Here is an 18,406-nt window from a genome sequence, read left to right on the forward strand (position 1 = left end):
TTTCGATTTACTATTTTGTTACTTGAGTAATATATATACATCATATATATATTTTATTTGACGTCTCGATGTATATGTGGGTGACCCCGAAGACTCAAATGAAGTTGGCCATATAGTTATATATTGTACCTTGCACATTAATCCTACAATAACACCATATGCACGAGTTAGTTATAGCATTTGTTATTCATCCTTCTCCTTGGATTTAACGAGCTCCTCTTAGCATTTGTGGGTTCCATGTTAGTACTTTCTGCAGCAAAAACCTCTTAACTCTATTGTATAAGATCTAATTCATTTTGTACAATACCCTTTAATGTGTCATATACAATGATAATGATTTGGTTGTTGGTGCGATCCAAAGTATGTTTGAAATGCTCGTGGGATGTTCGAAGCTTTTTGAGATGGCACTCCATCACCAGCTACTTTAAATGGTGATAGATATCTCCAACATCATTTCTTTTAAGTTCGAGAACTGTGTGAAAAAAGGCTGGGATGAGATATGGTACGGTAATTTAATAGAGGTTGTGCCTTATATTGTTATATTTCTTTTTTTTTTCTTTTGTAGTTAATTGTGATTGTGATCTTTGGTTTACTTGTTTGGTGACTTTTATTTGATTAGGGTCTAGCGGGTTATGTTTTGTTCCCTTGTTATGCTAAAATCGTTTTCTTTTGTTTGCTCGGGTTTTCAGGCGAGGCTCGGTTATAGATAGTTCATCTTTATTGTTTCTAAGTAGCTTTCTAGGTACGAGCTTTGTCCTAGTCCCCACATTTTGTATCTCTTGGTTGTTGATGTTTTTTTTTATATTTAAATATCTACTTCTCGAGTTATCATATTTTTAGTCAAAAAAATGCATCATGTACAAGCCTCAATGCATCATGTAGAAGCTTCTATCCACATTGTACAAGCGTTTATCTATCTTTAATTCATATTGTACATACATTCTTCCATATTGTACAAGTATTCATCTATATTATACAAGCATTTATCTATATTTAATTGATATTCATCTATATTGTACAAGCATTCATATATACACTATAATGCATCATGTACACTTTTTAATGCATGTTCTACAACACTTTGTGTTTATTAATAGGGGGATGATTCTCACACACACTTTTTTGATCTCACACACCAATTTAAAGAAATGGAGTATTATTAGAAGAGTAAAAGGTTAAAATAGGTGTGTGAGAATCAAAAAAGGGTGTGTTAGAATCATCCCCCTTATTAATAAGTGTTACTTAAAAAATAATGATTTTTGTGTTATTTGAAATAAATTAAAAAAGAAAATAATTAATGACGTGACAGTTAACGGGAGATGTTTTAGCCATGATAGGCAGAGTTTAGTTATTAGTTAGTTATAGGATTTTGCTATTGATGTGACGCTGATGTGACAGCTATAACGAGTAAAACGTTAATTACGATAGGGAGTGGTCTTAGTAACTATAGGGTATGTTTGACAAAATTAGTTGGTAGCTCGTAACTGATAGCTCGTAACTTCTAGCTGTTCGTTGGTAACTGATAGCTTGTAGATGGTAGCACTTAGTTTTTTTATATGTATTTAAGTGTTTGGTAGAGTAGCTGAAACTATTAAAATAAAGAGTAAAATGATAAAAAATGCTAGGAGTTTTTTTTTTCTTTTCTCGAATACTAGTTCTATTATCTTTTAACTTTTCCTTCCATCTGAAAGATTTAAATTCTTTAAACCAAACAAAGTGTTTTATTATATGAGATTTTTTTGCATAAAAGCTATAAGGTAAAGGGTATGTTTGACAAAACTAGCTGGTAGGTTTTAGCTAGCTTTTTAGATATATTTTGGTGTTCGGCAGATTAGCTGAATCTATTAAATAAAGAGTAAATGACAAAAAAGTTAGAATCTAAAAGTTAGACGCTAGTTATAGTAGTATTTAGCTTTTTTCCGCTGTATAAAAGCTTTAAGCTACTTTAATTAAACAGAGTTTTTCATTAAACAAAGGTTTTTTTTATAAAAAACTAAAAACTCCTACAAGTTCTTAAATTTTTTTAAAAACTTCGCACCATACATACAAAGTCACAAGTTATCTAAAAGCTCCCAAAAGTTTAGTGTCAAAAATACGAGGGTAAAACTTAAAACACATTTGTAGTAACACACTAAACAACAAAAAATGTGAAATCAACTGGCACACGATATAATAACAGTAATGTTGTTTGACACGAAATTTTCCCCCGAAAGAAATAATAATACAAATTTTGGGGAAAAAAACATAACAATCCCAGAAAAGCCTAATTGTCGATCTTTGTTCCTTACCGAAAAATAAAACAACTCATATTCATTCACACCAACCCCTAAAAACCCACCAAAAGGCTTCTTGTTTTTTGTCTTGCAGCAGCTGTAGCAGGTGTTTGATTGGCTGTGAATTAAAGTTCAACCAACCATTTAGGTTATTCTTTTTTATTAATAGGGTTCACAATCACCATTTCAATTTCAATTCTAATTTCACAATTACAAAGATAAACTAATATACAAATATAGAGATGCCAACAGAAGAATCAGAGCAAGTAAGATCTGTGGCAGCAGATACAAGAGGGAAGCATAGAATTTCTGCTGCATTGAAAAGACTTCAACAAGAAACACTTTCTTTAGAGGTTTGAATTTCTTCAAATTTATAAATATATTGATTTTATTATATGGGTTTTTGTGGGTTTTGTCTTTTGTTTGCAATTTTATATAAAAGTTTCTATATTGATGTGATATTGAAGATTTCTTGTGTTCTTGTGTTCATGTGAAAGGGTTTTTGTATAGTTTATTGACTTTTCAAAATTTGGTTATTAGTCGAGAAAATGGCACAATACTCTCTAGATTTAGGCTGATAGTTGTTACTCTTTTGTCCTATCTTGATTGATTCTTATAAATCTTTTTGAATAGCAGTTCGGGATTACCTAAGGGACTAAACCACCCACGCGCCGCCCTTAAATGTTGCCTAGGAGGAAACCCGACCCAATCCGAAGGCATGGGTGGTCAAACCCCCTCCTCCCTGCCCCCGCAACGCGATGTGCGGAAGGCACCATTGGGTGGAATTCAAGGGTTAAGGGGCAACCTTGTGTGAAATGCTGCACCCCACGGGAGTCGAACTCCTGACCTCTCGCTAAGAGAGGCAGGGTCTAGTTCCAACAAGGGTAGGACAGGAGTACCAGTAAGCAAAAGGACTTCTTTGGGAACTCCATTGACATGCTTACACTACCGGGAGTTTCTTGACAACCACATGAGCTACAACCCAAGGTTAATCGAACTCGGGACCTCTCGCACCCGAAGCGAAAATCATACCACTAGACTAAACGCCCAGATAAATGTGCCGGTTTCTTGTTTATTAATTCGGTGTCATTTCTATGTGTTTATGCTTCTCTTAATTTGTTACATCGTTGAGATATAATAACAGTGATCTAAATGTCTCTACGATTGACTTTTGGCAACCCTTTGACACGTTAATTGAGTAGGTCTTTGCAAAATGCAAATAGAAAGACTGCAAACAAAGAACTTAGAGCCTCGGTGCACTATATTTTGAGGTAGTTTTCCGCCTCTTTGAATTACCGAAACTTGATCACTGAAATGTTGAATATATAGCGGGTTTGATTACCTGCATTAGTATTAGTATGAGGATGTGTCTAGTTTCAAGAAATGGTCATCAATTCTGTAACAGAAAGTATTTTAAGGTAGCATAACTCGAGTTCATGGAAGGAAATTGAAACAAATTGGACTCGAGCCCTACAAATGTACTGTATGTTTCTATCATAATAGGTAACAGTTTTGGGTTCAAATTGTAGTATACAATAGAACGGGTAATTCCGTTGAAGAAAGTTACGTACTTTCATGTTCATTTTGTACTTATGGTGATAGATAAGGATCGTTACTGGTTGTTTTGAAGTCACGAGGGGTTCGATGTATAGCGTTTTCTAATTTCTCCATGCGATATTATGCAGAAAGAGTTGGAACAGCTTGAAAATATGGAAGCAGCTTCAAGCGTATGCAAGGAGTAAGTATGATACCAGTAACATATAAACCAAATATGACAACATTTTGTGCGACTTTTCTAACTCTCATTATCTTTATTAGAATCCTAAAGGATGTTGAATCAAGGCCGGATCCGCTACTTCCAATGTAATATTACCCTTCCTTTCCCGTTTCAACCGAATCGAATATTTGAGTGGTTTTGTTTTATTTAATTTTATGTTTTTGCAGAACAAATGGGCCAGCAAATCCGTTATGGGATAGATGGTTCGAAGGACCGAAAGATAAACCAGATTGCAGGTGTTGTATAATGTGATGAATTCCTTACTGGATCGCCTGCAGTTTGAAGGTGATGTCGATGTACAATCGTCATACATATATAGGAACAAAAGAAGGTGTTTAACTAAGAATTTGGCAGATGTCCTTGTGCAGAAATGGCAATTTCTTCTAATTTTAGTTTTAATTTCTTTATTGATGATGAAATCAGTTTTTGATAGTGATCTTGTTGGAGATTATGTTATGGTAGCATATGGTGACAAAGTGAGTGTACTCCCAAGTTTATCTGAAATGCAAAAGTGTTCTAACCTGTTTTAACTAAGTGAAAATTAACCTTATGTTGGTTTTGGTTGATACAATGGTGGGTTGATACAATGGTGGGTTGATACAATAGTGAGTTTAAGCAAATCCCTATGATAGTGTTGTTACATTGTCATGAACCTTATACCGAATTTAGTCACAAACAATACCTTAGAGATAGTGTTGTTACATTGTCGTAAAACTTCATCGTTCGTTTTTAATTTCCTGGTTCTCAGCTCTATTTTTTCGGTTAAAATAATGATAAAATTTAACGGATCCGAAGATCAACAAGTACAATCAATATAAAGGAATTCCGAGGATACTCCATAACCAACTACCTTGGGAGTACCCTTGAGATAAAACAAACCGGCAAAACAGGAATCCGGCCACCACCCAAACAAAACTTCTGGCCAAAAAGCAAAGGACACGAAAAAAAAACCGACTACCTCCTAACACTTCGCCAACACGAACAGAAGCCCTGACCACAAAAAACCAACCTATGTCCATCACCAACAACACGAGCATAAGCTATTAGCTCTATCTCTCAGCAATCGGATCCCTTCATAATAGTAGCCTACTAGCCCATCTTGCCCACCAAGATCCCATATCTGTTCAAGTAGATATCATCCGAAAAGGTAAGAACTGACCAAGTTGATGGTGTTTGGGATAGCTTTCGACCCAAACTTTATCACCATAATCCATGATCCTGCCGTGAATCTTTCATGAATCGAGTCTAACAGAATACTACCGACGCTTAACAACCGAACTGCACCAACTCTACTTTATTAGTAATAATAATAATAATAATAATAATAATAATAATAATAATAATAATAATAATAATAATAATAATAATAATATACTAGGGAACCACACATTATGGTCTTCTCAGGGGGTGCAACAGGGTGATCCCCTTGGTCCGCTGCTTTTTGCTTTGGTCCTACAACCCTTGGTTTCTAAAATCAGAGATAATTTTGAGGTTTGTCTTCAGGCGTGGTATTTGGATGATGGTACTATTATTGGGGACACTTTGGTGGTGGGGAAGGTTTTGCATTTGATTATGGAGGATGGGCCTCGTTTTGGGCTGCATCTCAACGTTGAAAAAACAGAAATTTTCTGGCCTACGGAGGACCCTCGCAGCAGGCAAGTAGGTGTCTTTCCTCATAATATTGCTCGGCCTTTAAATGGTGTTAAGTTGCTTGGGGCCCCCGCAAGTTCCGATCCTGGTTTTAGTAGTGAACTGGTGATGCAAAGGGTGACCAAGTCCATTGCGCTTATGGATAAGGTTGCTAAGCTTGATGATCCTCAGTGTGAGTTGTTGTTGCTTAGGGCATGTACGGGAGTTTCTAAACTCTACTTTTCCTTGCGTACTTGTCCTCCTAGTATATTTGAGGCGGCTCAACGCGCTTTCGATGGAGCCCTTCGATCTTCCTTGGAGCGTATTGTTACTGCTTCAGGGCCTGGGTTTGGTGATTGGCAGTGGCGGCTTGCCACCTTGCCATTTGCATTTGGAGGGCTTGGTGTTTATTGTAGTGACCCGAACTTTTCCATGTTTATATATATTAATTGAGATTGATGTTTACATGATTAAATGTTTCCAACATGTTAAGCAATCAAACTTGTTAAGACTTGATTAATTGAAATAGGTTTCATATAGACAATTGACTACCCAAGTTGACCGGTGATTCACGAACGTTAAAACTTGTAAAAACTATATGATGACATATATATGGTTATATATATAGTTAACATGATATTATGATATGTAAACATATCATTAAGTATATTAACAATGAACTACATATGTAAAAACAAGACTACTAACTTAATGATTTTGAAACGAGACATATATGTAAGGATTATCGTTGTAACGACATTTAATGTATATATATCATATTAAGAGATATTCGTACATCATAATATCATGATAATATAATAATTTAAAATCTCTTTTGATATTATAAACATTGGGTTAACAACATTTAACAAGATCGTTAACCTAAAGGTTTCAAAACAACATTTACATGTAACGACTAACGATGACTTAACGACTCAGTTAAAATGTATATACATGTAGTGTTTTAATATGTATTCATACACTTTTGAAAGACTTCAAGACACTTATCAAAATACTTCTACTTAACAAAAATGCTTACAATTACATCCTCGTTCAGTTTCATCAACAATTCTACTCGTATGCACCCGTATTCGTACTCGTACAATACACAGCTTTTAGATGTATGTACTATTGGTATATACACTCCAATGATCAGCTTTTAGCAGCCCATTTGAGTCACCTAACACATGTGGGAACCATCATTTGGCAACTAGCATGAAATATCTCATAAAATTACAAAAATATGAGTAATCATTCATGACTTATTTACATGAAAACAAAATTACATATCCTTTATATCTAATCCATACACCAACGACCAAAAACACCTACAAACACTTTCATTCTTCAATTTTCTTCATCTAATTGAACTCTCTCAAGTTCTATCTTCAAGTTCTAAGTGTTCTTCATAAATTCCAAAAGTTCTAGTTTCATAAAATCAAGAATACTTTCAAGTTTGCTAGCTCACTTCCAATCTTGTAAGGTGATCATCCAACCTCAAGAAATCTTTGTTTCTTACAGTAGGTTATCATTCTAATACAAGGTAATAATCATATTCAAACTTTGGTTCAATTTCTATAACTATAACAATCTTATTTCAAGTGATGATCTTACTTGAACTTGTTTTCGTGTCATGATTTTGCTTCAAGAACTTTGAGCCATCCAAGGATCCATTGAAGCTAGATCCATTTTTCTCTTTTCCAGTAGGTTCATCCAAGGAACTTAAGGTAGTAATGATGTTCATAACATCATTCGATTCATACATATAAAGCTATCTTATTCGAAGGTTTAAACTTGTAATCACTAGAACATAGTTTAGTTAATTCTAAACTTGTTCGCAAACAAAAGTTAATCCTTCTAACTTGACTTTTAAAATCAACTAAACACATGTTCTATATCTATATGATATGCTAACTTAATGATTTAAAACCTGGAAACACGAAAAACACCGTAAAACCGGATTTACGCCGTCGTAGTAACACCGCGGGCTGTTTTGGGTTAGTTAATTAAAAACTATGATAAACTTTGATTTAAAAGTTGTTATTCTGAGAAAATGATTTTTATTATGAACATGAAACTATATCCAAAAATTATGGTTAAACTCAAAGTGGATGTATGTTTTCTAAAATGGTCATCTAGACGTCGTTCTTTCGACTGAAATGACTACCTTTACAAAAACGACTTGTAACTTATTTTTCCGACTAGAAACCTATACTTTTTTTGTTTAGATTCATAAAATAGAGTTCAATATGAAACCATAGCAATTTGATTCACTCAAAACGGATTTAAAATGAAGAAGTTATGGGTAAAACAAGATTGGATAATTTTTCTCATTTTAGCTACGTGAAAATTGGTAACAAATCTATTCCAACCATAACTTAATCAACTTGTATTATATATTATGTAATCTTGAGATACCATAGACACGTATACAATGTTTCGACCTATCATGTCGACACATCTATATATATTTCGGAACAACCATAGACACTCTATATGTGAATGTTGGAGTTAGCTATACAGGGTTGAGGTTGATTCCAAAATATATATAGTTTGAGTTGTGATCAATACTGAGATACGTATACACTGGGTCGTGGATTGATTCAAGATAATATTTATCGATTTATTTCTGTACATCTAACTGTGGACAACTAGTTGTAGGTTACTAACGAGGACAGCTGACTTAATAAACTTAAAACATCAAAATATATTAAAAGTGTTGTAAATATATTTTGAACATACTTTGATATATATGTATATATTGTTATAGGTTCGTGAATCAACCAGTGGCCAAGTCTTACTTCCCGACGAAGTAAAAATCTGTGAAAGTGAGTTATAGTCCCACTTTTAATATCTAATATTTTTGGGATGAGAATACATGCAGGTTTTATAAATGATTTACAAAATAGACACAAGTACGTGAAACTACATTCTATGGTTGAATTATCGAAATCGAATATGCCCCTTTTTATTAAGTCTGGTAATCTAAGAATTAGGGAACAGACACCCTAATTGACGCGAATCCTAAAGATAGATCTATTGGGCCTAACAAACCCCATCCAAAGTACCGGATGCTTTAGTACTTCGAAATTTATATCATATCCGAAGGGTGTCCCGGAATGATGGGGATATTCTTATATATGCATCTTGTTATTGTCGGTTACCAGGTGTTCACCATATGAATGATTTTTATCTCTATGTATGGGATGTGTATTGAAATATGAAATCTTGTGGTCTATTGTTACGATTTGATATATATAGGTTAAACCTATAACTCACCAACATTTTTGTTGACGTTTTAAGCATGTTTATTCTCAGGTGATTATTAAGAGCTTCCGCTGTCGCATACTTAAATAAGGACAAGATTTGGAGTCCATGCTTGTATGATATTGTGTAAAAACTGCATTCAAGAAACTTATTTTGTTGTAACATATTTGTATTGTAAACCATTATGTAATGGTCGTGTGTAAACAGGATATTTTAGATTATCATTATTTGATAATCTACGTAAAGCTTTTTAAACCTTTATTGATGAAATAAAGGTTATGGTTTGTTTAAAAATGAATGCAGTCTTTGAAAAACGTCTCATATAGAGGTCAAAACCTCGCAACGAAATCAATTAATATGGAACGTTTTTAATCAATAAGAACGGGACATTTCAGTTGGTATCAGAGCGTTGGTCCTAGAGAACCAGAATTTTGCATTAGTGTGTCTTATCGAGTTTGTTAGGATACATTAGTGAGTCTGGACTTCGACCGTGTTTAGTTGAAAAATGATTGCTTAACATTTTTGTTGGAAACTATATATTTTTAACATATGAATATTATGTGATATATTAATCTCTTAACGTGTTTGATATTATGTGATAGATGTCTACCTCTAGAACAAGTCCCATTGACTCACCTAATAATAATGAAGAGTCAAATGTAAATTGGAATGATTCGTGGACTGATTCACAAGTTCCCGAAGAGGAACCGGAAGAAGAGTCGGAACCGGAAGAAGAATCGGAACCGGAAGAAGAATCGGAACCGGTAGGGGAAATAATAAAACGGTTAAGTAAAAGAGAATCCTCAACCAACCGACCAAGGTTAATTATGGTCAATGGTGTTTCCGCCAAGGAAGCAAAATATTGGGAGGATTACCAATTCTCCGATGAATCGGATTCCGACGAGAATTCCAATGATGTTATAGAAATTACCCCAACTGAATTTAAAAAGGCAAAAGAAAATAATAAGGGAAAGGGCATAAAAATAGAGAAATCTAATTCCAACCCCGATGAACTTTATATGTATCGTCAACCCCCGAAGTCCTTAAGTTGTAACAATGACCCGGGAACCTCTAAACCACCAGGTTTTTCTAAACCAATGTGGACAACGACGGCTCGTATTAGGGGAACATCATATATCCCTAGAAACTTGGCAAAACGAACCAAAACCGAACAAGAAGAAACGAGCGAGTCGGAATAAGATAGTTATATTCGTGTGGTGTAATATATGTAATATAGTGTGCTTATGCTTTATGATATATGTAAAAATTGCTTGTATTAATAAGTATTTTTTTTATGAATCTAACTCTTGTCTATTTTACAGTATAAAAACACAAAATGGATAGACAACCCAATATTTTAAGAGACCTACCCGGAGACATGATTGATGAAATCTTGTCTAGAGTCGGTCAGAATTCCTCGGCACAACTATTTAAGGCGAGATCAGTTTGTAAGACATTCGAAGAACGTTCCAAGAATGTCTTGGTTTATAAGAGACTTTCGTTTGAAAGATGGGGGATATCACATTGGGAAACCCATAAGTTACGATGTGTTTACTTTGACGCATATATTGCGGGGAACCCAAATGCTATTTTACGCAACGGGTTAAGAAATTATTTTGACTCAATATATCCGAATATTGGACTTCGTGATTTAGAAAAAGCGGCTAACATGCAACATAAAGAAGCATGTTATGCTTACGGATTAGTAATGTTCGCTTCTCACCAAAGTGAGAACAAGAACATCGGGCTACAACTATTAAACAAAACGTTTCCACAAGTGACGGAGTCGGTAATTGGGGTAAGAAATGAGGTTTTTAGATTATTACGGGACTGTTGGACATTACGTAACCCTCGTCCCTTTGATGACGTTACAACACGCTGTCTTATCAACGGCCATAACGGTTATGTTGCACAAGACCAAGGATGGGAAGTAGTCCTAGTAAAACCAGAATGCATGACTTGTTTCTGGACGTATGAATTACGTGTCTTTATTGCCTTTGCCGAACGACTTGTGTACTAGCTAGAATTGTCTTCACAACTATCTTGTATCAAAGTTATTGTGTGCTATATTTCATGCTTTATGTAAAATAAGCGGTATTGTAAGTTTGTAAAATATTGTATAAAAGTTTGAACGCGAAATATTATTACAATCAGTTTTTCATATAGAATTGTAGTAGTTGAATTGTATATTAGCTACTAAGTATGAACTTAACGGGTAAGTACTACCCGAATTTAAACTTATAAAACGCTAATATGAAGAAAAAGCTTTTATAAATGAGTTCATATTATGCTACGAAATACTATTAACTACTCTTAATATTCTGTATGATTAACTTGTTCCATTTAACTATTTTGAAGGAAATGGCACCGACTACTCGACACACCGTGAATATGAATGAAGAGGAATTCCGTACTTTTCTAGCTTCAAACATAGCCGCAGTACAGGCTGCGCTACATACCAACAATAACCTTGGATCTAGCAGTACAGGAAATCGTGTAGGATGCACCTACAAAGAATTCACTGCCTGCAAACCTTTGGAATTTGATGGAACCGAAGGACCGATCGGATTGAAACGGTGGACCGAGAAGGTTGAATCGGTGTTTGCCATAAGTAAGTGTACTGAAGAGGACAAAGTGAAGTACGCTACGCATACCTTCACAGGTTCTGCGTTAACATGGTGGAATACCTATCTAGAGCAAGTGGGACAAGATGATGCGTACGCACTACCGTGGTCAGCATTCAAGCACTTGATGAACGAGAAGTACCGTCCCAGAACCGAGGTCAATAAGCTCAAGACAGAACTTAGAGGGTTACGAACCCAAGGATTTGATATTACCACGTACGAAAGACGATTCACAGAATTGTGCCTATTGTGTCCGGGAGCATTCGAAGATGAGGAAGAGAAGATCGACGCGTTTGTGAAAGGATTACCGGAAAGAATCCAAGAAGATATAAGTTCACACGAGCCCGCCTCCATACAACAGGCATGTAGAATGGCTCACAAACTAGTGAACCAGATTGAAGAAAGAATTAAAGAACAGACTGCTGAAGAGGCCAATGTGAAGCAAGTCAAAAGAAAGTGGGAGGAAAACGGTGATAAGAATCACCAATACAACAACAACAGCAATTACAACAATAATCGCAACAATTATCCCAACAATCGCAACATCAATCGCAACTACAACAAACGGCCCAACAACAACAACAACAACAACAACAACAACTACAACAATCATCCCAACAACAATAATAACCGCAACAACAACAACAATCAGAAGCAGCTATGCCATAGGTGTGAAAAGAATCACTCGGGATTCTGCACCAAATTTTGCAACAAGTGTAAAAGAAATGGTCATAGCGCGGTGAAGTGTGAGGTCTACGGACCAGGGGTTAATAGAACGAAAGGAACAAATGGTGTCGGAACGAGTAATGGCGGAGCAAGTAATGTCGGAGCAAGTTATGCCAATGTAGTTTGTTATAAATGTGGAAAACCGGGCCACATTATTAGAAATTGCCCGAACCAGGAGAACACGAATGGACAAGGCCGTGGAAGAGTTTTCAATATTAATGCGGCAGAGGCACAGGAAGACCCGAAGCTTGTTACGGGTACGTTTCTTATTGACAATAAATCTGCTTACGTTTTATTTGATTCGGGTGCGGATAGAAGCTATATGAGTAGAGATTTTTGTGCTAAATTAAGTTGTCCATTGACGCCTTTGGATAGTAAATTTTTACTCGAATTAGCAAATGGTAAATTAATTTCAGCAGATAATATATGTCGAAATCGAGAAATTAAACTGGTTAGCGAAACATTTAAGATTGATTTGATACCAGTAGAGTTAGGGAGTTTTGATGTGATAATCGGTATGGACTGGTTGAAAGAAGTGAAAGCGGAGATCGTTTGTTACAAAAATGCAATTCGCATTATACGAGAAAAAGGAAAACCCTTAATGGTGTACGGAGAAAAGGGCAACACGAAGCTACATCTTATTAGTAATTTGAAGGCACAAAAACTAATAAGAAAAGGTTGCTATGCTGTTCTAGCACACGTCGAGAAAGTACAAACTGAAGAAAAGAGCATCAATGATGTTCCCATTGCAAAAGAATTTCCCGATGTATTTCCGAAAGAATTACCGAGATTACCCCCACATCGATCCGTTGAATTTCAAATAGATCTTGTACCAGGAACTGCACCAATAGCTCGTGCTCCTTACAGACTCGCACCCAGCGAGATGAAAGAACTACAAAGCCAATTACAAGAACTTTTAGAGCGTGGTTTCATTCGACCAAGCACATCACCGTGGGGAGCTCCTGTTTTGTTTGTCAAGAAGAAAGATGGTACATTCAGGTTGTGTATCGACTACCGAGAGTTGAACAAACTTACCATCAAGAACCGCTACCCACTACCGAGAATCGATGACTTATTTGATCAACTACAAGGCTCGTCTGTTTATTCAAAGATTGACTTACGTTCCGGGTATCATCAAATGCGGGTGAAAGAAGATGATATTCCAAAGACTGCTTTCAGAACACGTTACGGTCATTACGAGTTTATGGTCATGCCGTTTGGTTTAACTAATGCACCAGCTGTGTTCATGGACCTTATAAACCGAGTGTGTGGACCATACCTTGACAAGTTTGTCATTGTTTTCATTGATGACATACTTATTTACTCAAAGAATGACCAAGAACACGGTGAACATTTGAGAAAGGTGTTAGAAGTATTGAGGAAGGAAGAATTGTACGCTAAGTTTTCAAAGTGTGCATTTTGGTTGGAAGAAGTTCAATTCCTCGGTCACATAGTGAACAAAGAAGGTATTAAGGTGGATCCGGCAAAGATAGAAACTGTTGAAAAGTGGGAAACCCCGAAAACTCCGAAACACATACGCCAGTTTTTAGGACTAGCTGGTTACTACAGAAGGTTCATCCAAGACTTTTCCAGAATAGCAAAACCCTTGACTGCATTAACGCATAAAGGGAAGAAATTTGAATGGAATGATGAACAAAAGAAAGCGTTTCAGTTATTGAAGAAAAAGCTAACTACGGCACCTATATTGTCATTGCCTGAAGGGAATGATGATTTTGTGATTTATTGTGACGCATCAAAGCAAGGTCTCGGTTGTGTATTAATGCAACGAACGAAGGTGATTGCTTATGCGTCTAGACAATTGAAGATTCACGAACAAAATTATACGACGCATGATTTGGAATTAGGCGCGGTTGTTTTTGCATTAAAGACTTGGAGGCACTACTTATATGGGGTCAAAAGTATTATATATACCGACCACAAAAGTCTTCAACACATATTTAATCAGAAACAACTGAATATGAGGCAGCGTAGGTGGATTGAATTATTGAATGATTACGACTTTGAGATTCGTTACCACCCGGGGAAGGCAAATGTGGTAGCCGATGCCTTGAGCAGGAAGGACAGAGAACCCATTCGAGTAAAATCTATGAATATAATGATTCATAATAACATTACTACTCAAATAAAGGAGGCGCAACAAGGAGTTTTAAAAGAGGGAAATTTAAAGGATGAAATACCCAAAGGATCGGAGAAGCATCTTAATATTCGGGAAGACGGAACCCGGTATAGGGCTGAAAGGATTTGGGTACCAAAATTTGGAGATATGAGAGAAATGGTACTTAGAGAAGCTCATAAAACCAGATACTCAATACATCCTGGAACGGGGAAGATGTACAAGGATCTCAAGAAACATTTTTGGTGGCCGGGTATGAAAGCCGATGTTGCTAAATACGTAGGAGAATGTTTGACGTGTTCTAAGGTCAAAGCTGAGCATCAGAAACCATCAGGTCTACTTCAACAACCCGAAATCCCAGAATGGAAATGGGAAAACATTACCATGGATTTCATCACTAAATTGCCAAGGACTGCAAGTGGTTTTGATACTATTTGGGTAATAGTTGATCGTCTCACCAAATCAGCACACTTCCTACCAATAAGAGAAGATGACAAGATGGAGAAGTTAGCACGACTGTATTTGAAGGAAGTCGTCTCCAGACATGGAATACCAATCTCTATTATCTCTGATAGGGATGGCAGATTTATTTCAAGATTCTGGCAGACATTACAGCAAGCATTAGGAACTCGTCTAGACATGAGTACTGCCTATCATCCACAAACTGATGGGCAGAGCGAAAGGACGATACAAACGCTTGAAGACATGCTACGAGAATGTGTTATTGATTTCGGAAACAGTTGGGATCGACATCTACCGTTAGCAGAATTTTCCTACAACAACAGCTACCATTCAAGCATTGAGATGGCGCCGTTTGAAGCACTTTATGGTAGAAAGTGCAGGTCTCCGATTTGTTGGAGTGAAGTGGGGGATAGACAGATTACGGGTCCGGAGATTATACAAGAAACTACCGAGAAGATCATCCAAATTCAACAACGGTTGAAAACTGCCCAAAGTCGACAAAAGAGCTACGCTGACATTAAAAGAAAAGATATAGAATTTGAAATTGGAGAGATGGTCATGCTTAAAGTTGCACCTTGGAAAGGCGTTGTTCGATTTGGTAAACGAGGGAAATTAAATCCAAGGTATATTGGACCATTCAAGATTATTGATCGTGTCGGACCAATAGCTTACCGACTTGAGTTACCTCAACAACTCGCGGCTGTACATAACACTTTCCACGTCTCGAATTTGAAGAAATGTTTTGCTAAAGAAGATCTCACTATTCCGTTAGATGAAATCCAAATCAACGAAAAACTTCAATTCATCGAAGAACCCGTCGAAATAATGGATCGTGAGGTTAAAAGACTTAAGCAAAACAAGATACCAATTGTTAAGGTTCGATGGAATGCTCGTAGAGGACCCAAGTTCACCTGGGAGCGTGAAGATCAGATGAAGAAGAAATACCCGCATCTATTTCCAGAAGATTCGTCAACACCTTCAACAGCTTAAAATTTCGGGACGAAATTTATTTAACGGGTAGGTACTGTAGTGACCCGAACTTTTCCATGTTTATATATATTAATTGAGATTGATGTTTACATGATTAAATGTTTCCAACATGTTAAGCAATCAAACTTGTTAAGACTTGATTAATTGAAATAGGTTTCATATAGACAATTGACTACCCAAGTTGACCGGTGATTCACGAACGTTAAAACTTGTAAAAACTATATGATGACATATATATGGTTATATATATAGTTAACATGATATTATGATATGTAAACATATCATTAAGTATATTAACAATGAACTACATATGTAAAAACAAGACTACTAACTTAATGATTTTGAAACGAGACATATATGTAAGGATTATCGTTGTAACGACATTTAATGTATATATATCATATTAAGAGATATTCGTACATCATAATATCATGATAATATAATAATTTAAAATCTCTTTTGATATTATAAACATTGGGTTAACAACATTTAACAAGATCGTTAACCTAAAGGTTTCAAAACAACATTTACATGTAACGACTAACGATGACTTAACGACTCAGTTAAAATGTATATACATGTAGTGTTTTAATATGTATTCATACACTTTTGAAAGACTTCAAGACACTTATCAAAATACTTCTACTTAACAAAAATGCTTACAATTACATCCTCGTTCAGTTTCATCAACAATTCTACTCGTATGCACCCGTATTCGTACTCGTACAATACACAGCTTTTAGATGTATGTACTATTGGTATATACACTCCAATGATCAGCTTTTAGCAGCCCATTTGAGTCACCTAACACATGTGGGAACCATCATTTGGCAACTAGCATGAAATATCTCATAAAATTACAAAAATATGAGTAATCATTCATGACTTATTTACATGAAAACAAAATTACATATCCTTTATATCTAATCCATACACCAACGACCAAAAACACCTACAAACACTTTCATTCTTCAATTTTCTTCATCTAATTGAACTCTCTCAAGTTCTATCTTCAAGTTCTAAGTGTTCTTCATAAATTCCAAAAGTTCTAGTTTCATAAAATCAAGAATACTTTCAAGTTTGCTAGCTCACTTCCAATCTTGTAAGGTGATCATCCAACCTCAAGAAATCTTTGTTTCTTACAGTAGGTTATCATTCTAATACAAGGTAATAATCATATTCAAACTTTGGTTCAATTTCTATAACTATAACAATCTTATTTCAAGTGATGATCTTACTTGAACTTGTTTTCGTGTCATGATTTTGCTTCAAGAACTTTGAGCCATCCAAGGATCCATTGAAGCTAGATCCATTTTTCTCTTTTCCAGTAGGTTCATCCAAGGAACTTAAGGTAGTAATGATGTTCATAACATCATTCGATTCATACATATAAAGCTATCTTATTCGAAGGTTTAAACTTGTAATCACTAGAACATAGTTTAGTTAATTCTAAACTTGTTCGCAAACAAAAGTTAATCCTTCTAACTTGACTTTTAAAATCAACTAAACACATGTTCTATATCTATATGATATGCTAACTTAATGATTTAAAACCTGGAAACACGAAAAACACCGTAAAACCGGATTTACGCCGTCGTAGTAACACCGCGGGCTGTTTTGGGTTAGTTAATTAAAAACTATGATAAACTTTGATTTAAAAGTTGTTATTCTGAGAAAATGATTTTTATTATGAACATGAAACTATATCCAAAAATTATGGTTAAACTCAAAGTGGATGTATGTTTTCTAAAATGGTCATCTAGACGTCGTTCTTTCGACTGAAATGACTACCTTTACAAAAACGACTTGTAACTTATTTTTCCGACTAGAAACCTATACTTTTTTTGTTTAGATTCATAAAATAGAGTTCAATATGAAACCATAGCAATTTGATTCACTCAAAACGGATTTAAAATGAAGAAGTTATGGGTAAAACAAGATTGGATAATTTTTCTCATTTTAGCTACGTGAAAATTGGTAACAAATCTATTCCAACCATAACTTAATCAACTTGTATTATATATTATGTAATCTTGAGATACCATAGACACGTATACAATGTTTCGACCTATCATGTCGACACATCTATATATATTTCGGAACAACCATAGACACTCTATATGTGAATGTTGGAGTTAGCTATACAGGGTTGAGGTTGATTCCAAAATATATATAGTTTGAGTTGTGATCAATACTGAGATACGTATACACTGGGTCGTGGATTGATTCAAGATAATATTTATCGATTTATTTCTGTACATCTAACTGTGGACAACTAGTTGTAGGTTACTAACGAGGACAGCTGACTTAATAAACTTAAAACATCAAAATATATTAAAAGTGTTGTAAATATATTTTGAACATACTTTGATATATATGTATATATTGTTATAGGTTCGTGAATCAACCAGTGGCCAAGTCTTACTTCCCGACGAAGTAAAAATCTGTGAAAGTGAGTTATAGTCCCACTTTTAATATCTAATATTTTTGGGATGAGAATACATGCAGGTTTTATAAATGATTT

General features: G+C 35.4%; 1 protein-coding gene across 2 annotated transcripts; it reads left to right on the top strand.

Annotated features, from left to right (window-relative positions):
• Positions 1-2,089: 2,089 nt before the first annotated feature.
• LOC139859395 (guanine nucleotide-binding protein subunit gamma 2-like) lies at positions 2,090-4,608 on the top strand. Of its 2 annotated transcripts, XM_071848191.1 has the most exons (5): positions 2,090-2,421; positions 2,514-2,626; positions 3,959-4,011; positions 4,092-4,136; positions 4,218-4,608. In XM_071848191.1, the coding sequence occupies exons 2-5, from the start codon at positions 2,516-2,518 to the stop codon at positions 4,300-4,302; spliced, it is 294 nt and encodes a 97-aa protein (XP_071704292.1). In that variant the 5' UTR covers positions 2,090-2,421; positions 2,514-2,515; the 3' UTR covers positions 4,303-4,608. The 2 variants fall into 2 exon arrangements, with proteins under 2 accessions (XP_071704292.1, XP_071704287.1); XM_071848186.1 differs by having other exon boundaries at positions 2,090-2,626.
• Positions 4,609-18,406: the final 13,798 nt, after the last annotated feature.

This window comes from Rutidosis leptorrhynchoides, chromosome 1, assembly GCF_046630445.1.
Source record: "Rutidosis leptorrhynchoides isolate AG116_Rl617_1_P2 chromosome 1, CSIRO_AGI_Rlap_v1, whole genome shotgun sequence".
NCBI lineage: Eukaryota > Viridiplantae > Streptophyta > Magnoliopsida > Asterales > Asteraceae > Rutidosis > Rutidosis leptorrhynchoides.